This window comes from Cladophialophora yegresii (assembly GCF_000585515.1).
Source record: "Cladophialophora yegresii CBS 114405 chromosome Unknown aczIN-supercont1.6, whole genome shotgun sequence".
In the NCBI taxonomy this organism is placed as follows: Eukaryota; Fungi; Ascomycota; class Eurotiomycetes; order Chaetothyriales; family Herpotrichiellaceae; genus Cladophialophora; species Cladophialophora yegresii.
In genome coordinates, this window is record NW_006913050.1 from 443,994 (window position 1) to 456,976 (window position 12,983).

Here is a 12,983-nt window from a genome sequence, read left to right on the forward strand (position 1 = left end):
CCCAACTGCTAGTCTCTGGAGCTGGTGTCTCAGAGGACGTCCAGTCAGCCCAACTGCTAGTTTCCGGGGCTGGGGTCTCAGAAGACGTCCAGTCAAGCCAGCTACTCTCTTCGGTTGTTGTGGTCACAGGAACAACAGGAGTTGAGGTGGTCCAATCTGCCCAGCTTGAAGACTCTGACGTGGTTGTGGGGCTTGTGGTTGTGATGGTTGAGCTCCAGTCGAGCCAATGAGACTCAGAGCTGGTTGTTGTCGTTGTTGTCGAAGTGGTCCAGTCAGACCAAGTTTCTGCGGAGCTGGTTGTTGTCGTCGAAGAGGTCCAGTCAGACCATGTCTCCGCACTGGTTGTTGAGGTGGTGGTGGTCGGAATGGAAGTCGTACTCGTCAATACAGGCTGTATAGGGCTCGAGGTAGTAATTATCGGCGTTGTCGTGGTGGTAGAGATCGTAGTTTGGCTCAATGCTGGGGCGGTAGTCGTTACGATTAAGGCTGTGGTGGTAGAGCTCGTAGTCTGGCTCAATGGTGGGGCTGTAGTCGTTATGATTAAGGCTGTGGTGGTAGAGCTTGTAGTCTGGCTCAATGGTGGAGCGGTAGTCGGTATGATCGAGGTTGTGGTCGTTGAGCTCGGTAAACCCGGCAAGCCCGGAGTAGAAGCTGACCCATTTTGCCCTGCACATTGAGCCTCAAGGAGACTGGTGGCAAGACCAAGAAATTCAGGAGCACAACCCGTTGCAATACATGCTTGAATGGCGGCGACAGAGTCGGGGCTGCAGGGATCACCGAAAATGGCCGCTGCTGCCGCCATGCATGTGAGCAAGCAATCTGGAGGAGTAGTAGAAGTGGTCTGGGGTTTGGGAAACGCCGAGGAAAGGGGCACGGCTGAGAGAGCGGCAGCGGCAACAAGTGCAGATCTGGAACGGGAATGCATGTCGAACGAATGTAGTATAACAATGTACAATGCAGATGTCAAAGGACTTGGTAGACCCTGGGGGCTCTTTCGCGTATATATGCGAGTCTCAAAGCTGCTCTACTTCAGCGTCCTGGATGGAGGAAAGAGAAGTTGCACAGTCCTTCATGCGACCCGTCATATGTAGGTGCGATACTCGACGCGGAAAGCTCCTGCCAGCCTCCATTGTGCAGAGAGACGACATCACGGGGGCTGAGATAGACTAGCACTGGTAGTATTGCGTGGCTAGGAGGCGATAATGGTAGGGCTAAAGTGAGAGGTGAGTGGCTAGCGAAAAAGCAGCGGCAGGGAACAAGGGAAGTTGAGATTCACCAGTTGCCAAGCGATTACCGAGATGCTTAGCGTATTGCGATTGGCTGTATGGTATTTTGTGGGTCATCAGGCCCCCCCCACGCTAAACCATATCCACTCGAGTAAACAAATGCGCCTAAGGACAATAGTATTGTCCATCTTCCGTGAACCGTGAAGGAGGGCTGGAAAACCCTAATAACCCAAATTTGGCAAGATACCCGCCACAGAAATCTGAAGCTTCTCTTTGTTTGTCAGAAAATAGTTCAGCCAGTTGGGACCATTCTTCCCGCTGCGAGCTGCAGAAAGTCTGCCCCAGCCACGTGCCCAACCATGAGAGAACGATGGTTCTGACTCTTTCGAGCGGAACTCCGACATGCCACTGATTGCGCAGGACTCCGTACTCCGTACACAGCATTCGTATGTTCCAAGTCATGATATGATCATTGAGGCCACCTGTCCCGTGCATGTTCGACGCCAAGGCATTGCTGATGATCGCCTGAACTACAATGACATGCCTGCGATTGACGTTAGGCTCGGTCCATCATCACCAGCTACACTCATCTACCACCGCCTTCAGTCTGAGAACTCATTCAGCATTTTCATGCGTTCGTTGATTGTACGATGTCCATGCCCCACACAGCGCACTGACCCGCCTGAATACGATTAGCGAGGCACTAAGGTACACCATTTTGGCGTGGCTGGGTTTGCAACCTCATAGCCGCTGTCCAGTAACGGAGCACGAGGTGACGGCTCGTCCAGTGTACGGAGCACGAGAATGGCGTTGCAGTCTTCCGTGGGGAGTCCTGCGTACGCTACAGCAACAACGATTCCGGGACCGACGAGATCTGACATGCTTAGGGTCAAGGCGTCCGCCGCCCGCTCAATATGTACTCAGTTTTCGAGTACTCCGTAATGCTTGCATCTCGGATCTCACCAGCGAATCAGGAACGGGTTGAGGGTTGAGTGACAGTGTTGGGCAGAGGCCAGCTCGTTGAATTCATGTCTCGTTACGCCTGTTCGGAGGAGCTCGTGAGCCCATGCATGGTCAGGCTCTGGCATGCCTCAGCCAAGGATGCGTCTCATTGACATCTTGCCTTTCAATCTTTTGGTACCTCCGCGCGTCCAACTGTTTCCTGCGCCACGCGATGCGCCTGGCTTCTGAAAAGATCGAATCATCCTGAACGCGCATCACTTTGCAACACCATCAAATCCGTTTCCGTACTCCGTTCTGTAAGCAGTATGGACAAATAAGCCGCACAAGCAATTCAGTCGTGATTCCCGGGTTGTTGGTGGGTCTTTGACACAATCCACCATTATGCACGTGCTTAGGGGAGGATAATCAAGGCAGCTGCTTGATCCAGCCTCGTATGGTAGAGTCCCTTGCTTGAAGAGATGGCGCCGGTCATCTGTGAACCATTACTGCTTGAAGCTTTTTGACGTGATATTACATTAAACGCCTCGGACATAACTGGACATTGGCTTTGCGGATTTGCAACGGTCCATCCGATCGAATAAAAGGCTCCGCGTCAGTTCACGGATTGGTAAAGTAGCAGAGGTTCGCCAACGTTCTCGATCTCGGGAATCGTGCATTTCAGGTCGAAGGCTTTCGAGAGGACGATCTTGAAGATCTTCTGGACGTTGATGCTGTGACTGGTGCTGCTAAAGATGAGGCTTGCCCGCATGGCTTTGGCAAATCTTCGAGCCTGTCAAACGCCGCTAATCAGTCTCCATACCAGTGAAAATGCTACTACAAGTAAAGCACGCCCGTGCTTACCTGATTGCTGATCTCCTCTTGATCTTCTCTGGGAAAGTTGACGAAATGATCATATTTTGTGCCAATCAAGAATGGAATGGCAGTTTTGTTGAAGCCTCGGCCTTGTCTATACCACTCTTTGATGCTGTTCAGCGTCGACTTGCGAGTCAGGTCGAACATGAATAGGATCGCGACGGCGTCATTGCAGACAAGGGGAAGCATATTGACAAACTCTCGCTGGCCGCCCAGATCCCAAATCGAGAAGGTAATTTCGGTATTGCGTATTGAGATTGTCTTCTCCATGAAATTGACGCCTAGCACCGTGTTAGCCACTCAAGCTGAAAGCTCCACGGAATGGACGCACCTAATGTCTGAATGTAGTCTTCATCCCAGCTGCCCTCGACATATTTGACCATCAAACTCGTCTTCCCTATTTGAGCATCCCCAACCATTCCGACCTTGATGACAACACTCGATTTGCTGGCTGGCTGTGACTGGCGATTTTCCTGATATTGTGTCTGCTGATGCCCGCCCATGCCAGAACCTGGTCTTGACCCCGACTGTTGGTATAGACTGGGTGAGTTGTATTTCTGACTTGAGTCATTATCTAGGGGTGGCGTTGCCGTGGCAGTTGACGGGTGAGATTGCTGGCCATTTTGCACCGCAGTAATATCCTCTTGTGACTGGTCCTGATCGTTGACAATGTGTGGACTGTAGGCTGAATCGGCGGGGTAGTCAATGGGGGTAGAGGGATTGGAGGGATCCATAGTTGGAGGCCAACGAGCGGAGTGAGCTGAAAGGAGAGGTTGACAATAGCTTTAGCAGCGTGCAGGTAGGGGTCTGGGACAACTCATGCGATGCCAATATATCGTTTCGAGCTGAGGATGGATGCGGTCGAGATTGAGGCCGCAGGTCACAGCCGAAGGGCGGTTTGGAAGCGTGAGCGAGGAATTGACAGTTGCGCATCAGCGAATCAACATCGAATGCACGAGACGCGTCTACACGGTCACCACGGTCCAATCAATGCCCATTACTGATAGTATTCATTGATGTATCGTGTTATAAAGATACTGCACCCCATGGTTAGGTCATAGCTTGTCGCTACAGCACGAATGTCGCCTCAAAAACACTGGCCTGCCCTTGTCTAGACGCCTGCACCTCCGCTGCTAGGAATAAGGCGCATGCGGCAATGATGGCCGCCGAGACCACCAGGAAAACCGCCTGAGTCTTCATTCCTGTCTGAACCAACGCCCGCCGTTTGGCATACTTGGTGACAGTCCGCATGTATATTGCGAGTCCCGTCACCAGGCAAGCCAGCGAAAGCACCCAGAAGATGATTCCCATTGGATGGCTAAGTCTTCGTTCTAGGGGAGTTGGTTGATTTTTGAGATGGAAGTTGACTAGTATGGCTACTGCAACTATAGCCATATAGATCGCCAGCCGAAGCCATGACAAGAACGTGCGCTCGTTCGCACAATGGTCTCGCGCGTCTGATGTTGTGTTAGGAAACAGAAGCGGAGCGTATAGCGGCTGTAGAAGAAACATCTTGACCGGGTTTTCAGGATGGCACCTAGTATCGCTCAGTACAGCTGATCCCCTGTCCATGGTGGGGACATCCTACTCGTTGACATTGATAGTGGCGCGGAATGGGTTGTAAAGGACGTGCCACTCGTCCTCGTCTGAAGCTTGTCCAAGCGGACTGCTGTCTTCTTGATGAGCCATCTTTCTCGAACTCCCCGAGCTGCAGTCGGCAAAAACTCCGAGAGTGGCCTCCTAAGGCAGCGGACAAGACATCGACCAGTGGAAAAGTATGTGGTAAGAGTAGGATTTGAGGATACCAGCTACTTAACGTTGAGCCCGACAGGTACTAGATGGTGTTGAGGAAATCGAAGATGACGCAGTTCGGCCGCCGAGGACAAAAGCTGGGGTGGCCTGGGTGGACCATGCACCACCTACGGGGCTCATGCCAGATCGACCCCTCGTTGTGCGGTCACGCTGGACATGCCGACAGAGACTTTCTTGCAACACCTCTAACCTCCCTGATGCTGGCTTCGGTCTCTCAGGCCTGATGAATTTGCCGTCCGGTGCTTGACTCGGTATCCTCAAGCGGAAGGGACAGGCTATCGACTGAGTCGGGCGGCGACGCATATCAGCGGCGTAGCCCCGCCCTCTGCTAGGGCCCAATGGCGCCTTCTAAAGCAGCCTCGGACACCCCCCGAACGGCGAGCTGTGCCCGATGCGGCCACTGCAGCCGACGACATTTTGGAGATTGTCGACGCAGATGTGCGGAGCTGATATTTGTTACGAGCTTTATCAGTCAACATCCCCCAGAGGCTTCTCTTTTTCACTCTTCCGGGCAGGTGCTGGTCTGATCCATGATTTTCGATTGAGAGATACACGCTCCAACGAAAGGTCACCTTTGAGCATGCCAGCACCGGAGTCGAAAGCGTAGCGGTTCACATCGTTGAGGCCCGCCAGAAGCATACCTACCTTTTGGCCAGGGCCTACCCACCATGGCCACGCCGCCAAAGAACCTCAGTACGCTCGAACGTGTCACGAGCGTTACGAGTCGGGCGTTTTCTCGTTCTCTCCCGGATTTCTCGCCCATCGCACAGGCGTCTCTAGCTCGGGACATCGAAGAAGATCCAGAAGATGCCGTGGAGTCAGAATCCGAGCCCGACTCCGAGACCTCAACCTTGCGGCCTTCTACGTCGGCGCCTGGAAGAGGACAGTCTTTTGCTGGATTATATCGTCGACCGAGCTTTGTCGGTGCAGGAAACAGAGCCACTGTACTCCCACACCTTCTATCAACAGAGCATGAGCGGCTCTCGAAGCAAGAGAGGAGGCAGGCACTGGAGGAGGAAAGGAGTCTGTTGCGAGACAATAATATCATCCCTCCGAAACATCCACAAGCTGCCAGCGACGATGGTAGCCGAAGAAAAAGCATATTCCATATTCCAGGCGGGGATCGGAAAGTAACTCGCGATGAAGAAGCCACGCCGGCACTCGACGGGGCCTTTGGAGCTGTGTCCGAAGCAACGCCTCTACTGGGCGACCCAAACCTACCTTATGGTGGTCAAGACGACCCCGAGACTATCAATCAGAAATGGGAGGAGGCGGTGGCTGCTGGCATGATCCACACCACATGGCAGCGAGAGGCCAAGGTCATTGCCCGCTATGCCGCGCCCTTAATGGTCACCTTTATCCTACAGTACTCGCTCACCGTTGCAAGCATATTCACAGTCGGACACATCGGAACGGTAGAGCTAGGGGCAGTCAGCTTAGCCTCTATGTCTGCGAACATCACTGGCTACGCCCTTTACCAGGGTCTAGCAACCTCACTCGACACCCTTTGCGCGCAAGCCTATGGATCCGGCCGCAGGAAACTGGTGGGTTTGCAAATGCAGCGCATGATATACTTCTTGTGGGCCATCACTCTCCCCATCGCAATTATCTGGATCTTCGCAGAGAATATCCTGATCGCGCTCGTCCCAGAGCCAGAAGTCGCTAAACTGGCCGGCCTCTACCTGAGGGTTGTCTTAGCTGGGGCGCCCGGCTATGCAGCGTTCGAGGCCGGGAAACGCTACGTCCAAGCCCAAGGCCTCTTCTCTGCCTCGCTCTATGTTCTGCTCTTCTGCGCCCCTTTCAACGCGTTCATGAACTGGCTCTTTGTGTGGAGATTCCAGTGGGGCTTTGTCGGGGCACCCATCGCCGTCGCCATCACCGACAATCTCCTCCCAGTCGGTCTGTTCATCTACGTCCGCTTCTTCTCCAAATCTGGCATGTCGTGCTGGAACGGCTTCACCAAAAAGGCGCTCCAGAACTGGGGACCCATGGTGAAACTCGCATTGCCCGGAGTCGTGATGATCGAGGCCGAAGTCCTGGCCTTTGAGGTCCTGACGTTCGCGGCATCCTACTTCGGCACGACGACCCTCGCCGCACAATCCGTCCTCGCCACCCTCACGTCGTTGACATTCCAGATCCCCTTCCCACTGAGCATAGCCGGCTCCACGCGCGTGGCTAACTTGATAGGCGCCACCCTCGCCGACGCCGCCAAAGTCAGCACCAAAGTCACCTTCTCCGCCGCGGTCATTGTCGGCATCCTCAACGTGACCCTCCTCTCCGCGCTGAAGGACTACATCCCCCACCTCTTCACTTCCGACGCCGAAGTTATTAGAATTGTGTCCGACATCCTTCCTCTCTGCGCGGCGTTCCAGCTCTTCGACGCCCTCGCTGCAGCGTGTAATGGCATTCTCCGTGGTCTGGGGAGGCAAGAGTTCGGCGGCTACGTCCAGCTGTTCTGTTACTACCTGTTTGCCATGCCGATTAGTTTTGGCACGGCCTTTGGCGCGGGTTGGGGTCTCTGGGGATTGTGGACCGGAGTCGCGCTCGCGCTCGGGTTGGTCGCCGCCGTGGAGTTTGTGTATCTCGCCAGGACGGATTGGCAACGTAGCGTCGAAGAGGCCACGGCTCGGAACATGGAGGGTGGGTTATAAGAAAAGCGTGTTGGGGGAGGATCCGACCACGGCGCATTGTCTGTATATAGCGTATCAGAGATGCAGCGATATGAATTGAATTTGATGTTCTGCTCCTAGTTCCGAGCCGTTGCTCGAATTGCATAGACTAATTACTTGATCATTCCGTGCCCAATAGGAAAGATATTTGTTGCTTTGGGGGCAGACGTCGACAAGTATCATCACCACCATCAGCAGTGCGAATGTGTCAAGGAACTACGAGGAGCAGAGGTTCCATACAGGATGGGATGGGAAAGTGTCTTGCTGCATGCATGATTGGGCAGGGGAAAAATGTCCTTTTGATGGGGAATCCGTATTTGTTCTGTCGTTGCGCCTGGACGCCCTTCTCCGGTCCGGAAAATCAGTGCAAGCTATGCGCTTTCATCCAAGTGTGTAATTCCTTTTTGCGCCACATGAGCGCAAAGTAACAACACCACGACCAGAACAGGCTCTTCGTCGAGAATCAAGGCTTTCACATCCGCCGAATCTGGCTCTCGTTTGCGACCTCGCCCAGCTTTCCCTGCGCCAGCTTGTCCCACCACTCAAAGAGCATGCCTTCGCAGATGAGTCGGAACCAGGGCGTGTATTTCAGAGCCTGGTCCTTCCCACTCGCACTCTCGACGTCCTTGAACATCTGCCTCAGTTCCTCGGGACTCACCCACCGCGTATCCTGCACTTCATTCTTATTGATATCCAACGTCACGTCCGCCTCAATAAACAGGATATAGTCGATCTCGTGCTCGCCCCACTTCCCATCCGACGGTGCCAGGTAATGGATCCTCGTCAAGAAACTGAACTCCGACACCGGCACCTGCGAGGCCGAAATGCCCAGTTCGTGGCCCAATTTGCGCTGCGCCGCCCGCTTCGCCCCTTCCACATTACTCGACAATTCCCCGTTGCCTGTTTCGGCGGGGTGTGCCAGCGGGTGCGAACAGCACGTATTCGTCCACATGTCCGGAAATGTGATCTTCTCGCTGGCGCGCTGCTGCAGGAGGAGCTTCTTACTCTTCGGATCGAACAGAAACGCCGAGAACGCGCGGTGCAGTAACCCCTGGTTGATGTTGGACATCAGATGGCATGCTTTCTTGGAGGCGGAGCCGATGGGCGCGTCGTCGTGGTCCAGCACGATGCACATTTCGTCCATGAGCCGGATTTGCTCCTCGTCGTAGCCGGCGAGGAGGTCGTCCGAGGTGGTATTCGAGGCACCGTTGGTGGAAGGCGTATGGGTGGGTGCCAGGTCGGCGCCGATGAGGCGCGTGTGTACATCGGGGAAGAGGCGCGTGACGTTTTCGCGGGTTATGGTGGTGGAGGAAGCCATGTTGGCGGTGGCGATCAATTGAGAGGCTCGAGCGATGTGTGAGAGCGTCAAGAGAAGAGCTAGAACACGGCAGCGAGAGTGAGGAATAGGTCGTGAGTGAGTGGCTGTTGGCTGTCAAGGGAGGTGGGGAAGAGGAAACTGCCACGGCGGTGAAAAGTGAGGGTCCCTAAGTGAAAAAAGTTCAGTCACGTGCCAGGGGTAAAATGTGCCCCTCGGGACGGATCTCCCGAAGTGACCTGACCACCGTGCCACCCTGGCGTGCCTGCCTTGTTAGGCTTTACCTACTTACCTAAAAGAGCCGGGTGGAAGGCCAACCCCGCCTAAACCGACCCCGCGTCGCACCACCTTCCAGCCCTAGAAGCGTCTTGACACGCGGCTTTACAGTTACGCCTCGAGTGAAATCAACAGCCCCCGGCATCACATTCATAGCTTCACTTCGACCGAGACCTGCGTCGCCCTACTGCATGACCGATATTACTGTACTGCGACCACCTCAAAATGTCCTCCGAATCCCAGCCTATTTCAGCCGAGCGCTTCGCCTTCGCCATCCAAGATCTTCCCGCGGAGAACTTGTATGCGAAGGCTCAAGAGCTCGAAAACTCGATAGCTCATCTCGAACGCTCAAACAAGACCCTCCAAGAATACATCGACAGCATTCGTTCAGATACAAGCCTTCCCGAGAGCAAGCGGGAGGAGGGTGACAAAGATTGTTCAGATGCGATCCAGGAAAACCAGGTCGTCATAGAGCGACAAAAGGAGAGGATCGAGTTACTGATGCGCGAAGTCGAGCGAAGAGGAGCGGGATGGCATGAAATCAGCACGAATGGCAAGGTCAACAGCAGTTCAGGCGACAGCGGTACAAATGGCAGGACAGCAGACACGGAACGGAACGCAGGTGGACGATTGACTGACGAGGAGCTGAGGCGGCAGATGATGGACCGGCTTGGGAATGACGAGGATGGCGATGACCAGGATGGAATGCACCTGTGAGATGCAGAAAGCGAATCAGTTTTTCCTGACACCATCACATCTGAGCGCCAACTCCATCAAGGGCGCTTTACACCGTGCGGGATTTTCCAGATTTCACGGTGAGAGTTCGTCCTCGGGCCTATACAGATTCTCCACCCACATCCTCAATCTGCAGGAGCTACTCGCAGGGAAAGTGGGCTCGGTGGTCCTCGTCGAGCGGAAGTCGGGATAAGCTCAGATTGTGCAAAGTCGACGGCTTCTTGGAGCAAGATACTGTCGCAAATCCCATTCTCACCAGGCCAAATGCACTTGATGCGGAGGAAGTGAGGTTCCGGAGCCGCTGTCAGAAGTTAGAGCTAGGGTCGAACATCCTATGGATCCAATTGTCACTCGGGAAATGCCGGCCAACGTTCCAGAATATCCACGCGAGGGAAACTCGTCGTGCGATATGAAATCCTCGGGCTAAATTCGCTCACATATGGCAACCCGACCTGACACCAACATGGTTCGGAGGACTGTTATTTTTGCCATACCACATACTCGGAGTGAAAAGAGACCGAGCCGAAAGACACCGGCCACATCCGCAAGCACGTGCAAGGCTGCGAGTCAACTGTTCAGCATCCTCTTCGGCCATCTCCACTCTTTCCTCTCGCCGCGTCATAGACTTTTAGATCGCCGACAGCACGATCCAGAATTCTTTGTTCACCTTTTCCGACTCGGATCTCTGCCAGCGATTGTCCGATCGATGCACTGGGAGCCCTTCACTGCTTGCATATGAGTAAGGTTTGTACTCTACCCGGCATCGCCGGCCCAACCATTCCTTATCATGACGCCTCGAGGCTGCCAAATTTGCAACGACGTCCTTTTGAAGGTGATCCTTTTCTCTCTACAACACACCGATTGCTGGGTACACAGTAGGTATTTTTCTTCTTTTTCACGATAGACAACTCCAGGCTCTTCAGAGCCTTTGATACCGTATTGCTCGGTCCATCGAAGATTAACGCCAAACATGGCCGCACTATTTCGGGATACCGTGGTCGGGCAACTCCTGCGGCTCGTCACCGGAAGGAGGATTCTCAAGTACCCAGAAGAACGCGACCCTTCGATATGGCAGCGATATTTGAATGTCGAAAAGTCATCCAACATGGCGCTTCATGGCACCACGTCTAGACCTGAGCAGCCAAAGAAGGAGCTGCCTAGTGCAACTTCAAGCGACCCGCCGACGCCGGCGGCGGAAGAAAAGCAACAACCAGAGGGTGCACCATATTACGACCAGGCCGCCCCACCACCAGGAACCAAGGAGCAGCTGAACCCCCAGCCGACATTGAGTAACCAACAGCCACCGTCGCGTCGTTCATCCATTTCCGCCTCAACCGCAAATGACCACAACGAGAATGGCCTCGTCAACACGCTGAGCAATACCAGAGTGGACCCAGAGAAAGGACGAGATGCTGATATTGTAGATTGGTATGGTCCGGACGACCCAGAGAATCCGATGAACTGGAGCACAGTTAAGAAGGTCTGGGTTACCTTTGAGATCTGTCTCCTGACCTTCTCGGTCTATATTGGTTCAGCAATTTATTCAGCCGGTATCCTGGACGTAAGTGAAGTCTTCGGCGTCAGTCGTGTCGCATCCACACTTGGTCTCACACTATTCGTCCTCGGTTACGGAATCGGCCCTATGTTCCTGTCACCACTGTCCGAGCTACCCCAGACTGGAAGGGCACCCATCTACATTGCCACCCTAGCACTCTTTGTCGTCCTACAAGTTCCGACGGCGCTGGCCACCAACTTTGGCATGCTGCTCGCGTTTCGGTTTATTACGGGCTTTGTTGGATCGCCGCCTCTTGCGACTGGAGGCGCCACCATTGGCGACATTTACAGTCCAAGCAAGCGAACGTACGGTATGGCCGTCTGGGGCATTGGTGCCGTCTGTGGACCAGTCATGGGACCACTGGTCGGCGGCTTCGCGGCTGAATCCAAAGGATGGACATGGACGATCTGGGAGTTGATGTGGCTGTCTGGGTTTACACTTGTGCTCCTGGCATTCCTTATGCCCGAAACATCCTCAGCCAACATCCTGTATCGACGCACGATGCGTCTACGGAGACTCACGGGCAACGACAAACTCATCTGCGAGCCTCAACTTATGGGCGAACAGATGACAGGCAGGGATATCGTCATGATGACGCTCGTGCGACCGTTCACGCTCTCATTCACCGAGCCCATGGTCTTCCTGCTGAACATGTACATTGCCTTGATTTACGGCCTGCTTTATATTTGGTTCGAGAGTTTCCCCATCGTCTTCACCGAGATCTACGGGTTCAGTTTGGGCCTCGAGGGCACGGCGTTCATGGGCATTCTCGTCGGCGTCTTTGTGGTGTTGCCGCCCTTCATCTGGTACCAGCGGAGATACATCGAGCCCAAATTCAACGACAAGGGCGAACTGCAGCCGGAGTGGCGCCTACCGCCGTCCTTTGTCGGCGCATTCTGCATCCCGATATGTCTGTTTTGGTTTGGGTGGTCATCGCGCCCGGACATCCACTGGATCATGCCCATCATTGGGACAGCGTGGTTTTCGATTGGTGCCTTTTTGCTGTTCAACTCGGTGCTCAATTACCTCTCGGACGCGTATCCTCAATACGCGGCCAGTGTTTTGGCCGGCAACGACTTCTTCCGCTCCACCTTTGGCGCCGGGTTCCCTCTGTTCGCCACGGCCATGTACAACAAACTTGGCGTCGGGTGGGCCAGTTCTACGCTGGGATTCCTTGCGATAGCGTTCATTCCTATTCCGTTCTTCTTGTTCAAGGTGAGTCTCAGTCCCGTGCCCTGTGGTCTGATCTATCTTGTCAAATGCTGACATGTTGCGTTGCGTTGCGCAGTACGGTGAACGGCTACGAATGCGGAGCAAGTATGCTCAGAAGGATTATTAGACGGGACCAGGCGAGACGAGACACTCTCAGCCGCGTTATGCTGCAAGATTTCGTGCTACTACTTGGCTGTGCGCAGACTTACACACGCTGCTCAGTGCCGAATTCGACGTGCCCCCCACTCCTCTAACCGTGCCATCAGCCAACATTGATAGATAGACGGGGCGCAAGATGGACAATATGTCCTTCCTCTATCCCCGCCATTGGTCACGATAGATACATAGACAAGACAAAAAACACACCA

General features: G+C 54.2%; 6 protein-coding genes across 6 annotated transcripts; 3 read left to right on the forward strand and 3 right to left on the reverse strand.

Annotated features, from left to right (window-relative positions):
* Window positions 1–2,781: 2,781 nt before the first annotated feature.
* A1O7_08159 (rab family, other) lies at window positions 2,782–3,775 on the reverse strand (the record flags this gene model as incomplete). Its single annotated transcript, XM_007762153.1, has 3 exons — window positions 2,782–2,958; window positions 3,030–3,322; window positions 3,373–3,775. 3 exons carry the CDS (start codon window positions 3,773–3,775, stop codon window positions 2,782–2,784), a joined length of 873 nt encoding a protein of 290 aa, XP_007760343.1.
* Window positions 3,776–4,109: 334 nt separating this feature from the next.
* A1O7_08160 (uncharacterized protein) lies at window positions 4,110–4,730 on the reverse strand (the record flags this gene model as incomplete). The annotated part of the gene is made up of 2 exons (XM_007762154.1): window positions 4,110–4,578; window positions 4,630–4,730. The coding sequence occupies 2 exons, from the start codon at window positions 4,728–4,730 to the stop codon at window positions 4,110–4,112; spliced, it is 570 nt and encodes a 189-aa protein (XP_007760344.1).
* A 791-nt stretch (window positions 4,731–5,521) lies between these two features.
* Window positions 5,522–7,504, forward strand: A1O7_08161 (uncharacterized protein; the record flags this gene model as incomplete). Its single annotated transcript, XM_007762155.1, has 1 exon — window positions 5,522–7,504. The coding sequence occupies one exon, from the start codon at window positions 5,522–5,524 to the stop codon at window positions 7,502–7,504; it is 1,983 nt and encodes a 660-aa protein (XP_007760345.1).
* Window positions 7,505–7,994: 490 nt separating this feature from the next.
* On the reverse strand, window positions 7,995–8,840 carry A1O7_08162 (isopentenyl-diphosphate delta-isomerase; the record flags this gene model as incomplete). The annotated part of the gene is made up of 1 exon (XM_007762156.1): window positions 7,995–8,840. One exon carries the CDS (start codon window positions 8,838–8,840, stop codon window positions 7,995–7,997), a length of 846 nt encoding a protein of 281 aa, XP_007760346.1.
* Window positions 8,841–9,338: 498 nt separating this feature from the next.
* Window positions 9,339–9,830, forward strand: A1O7_08163 (uncharacterized protein; the record flags this gene model as incomplete). The annotated part of the gene is made up of 1 exon (XM_007762157.1): window positions 9,339–9,830. One exon carries the CDS (start codon window positions 9,339–9,341, stop codon window positions 9,828–9,830), a length of 492 nt encoding a protein of 163 aa, XP_007760347.1.
* Window positions 9,831–10,818: 988 nt separating this feature from the next.
* Window positions 10,819–12,742, forward strand: A1O7_08164 (uncharacterized protein; the record flags this gene model as incomplete). Its single annotated transcript, XM_007762158.1, has 3 exons — window positions 10,819–11,008; window positions 11,102–12,618; window positions 12,692–12,742. 3 exons carry the CDS (start codon window positions 10,819–10,821, stop codon window positions 12,740–12,742), a joined length of 1,758 nt encoding a protein of 585 aa, XP_007760348.1.
* Window positions 12,743–12,983: the final 241 nt, after the last annotated feature.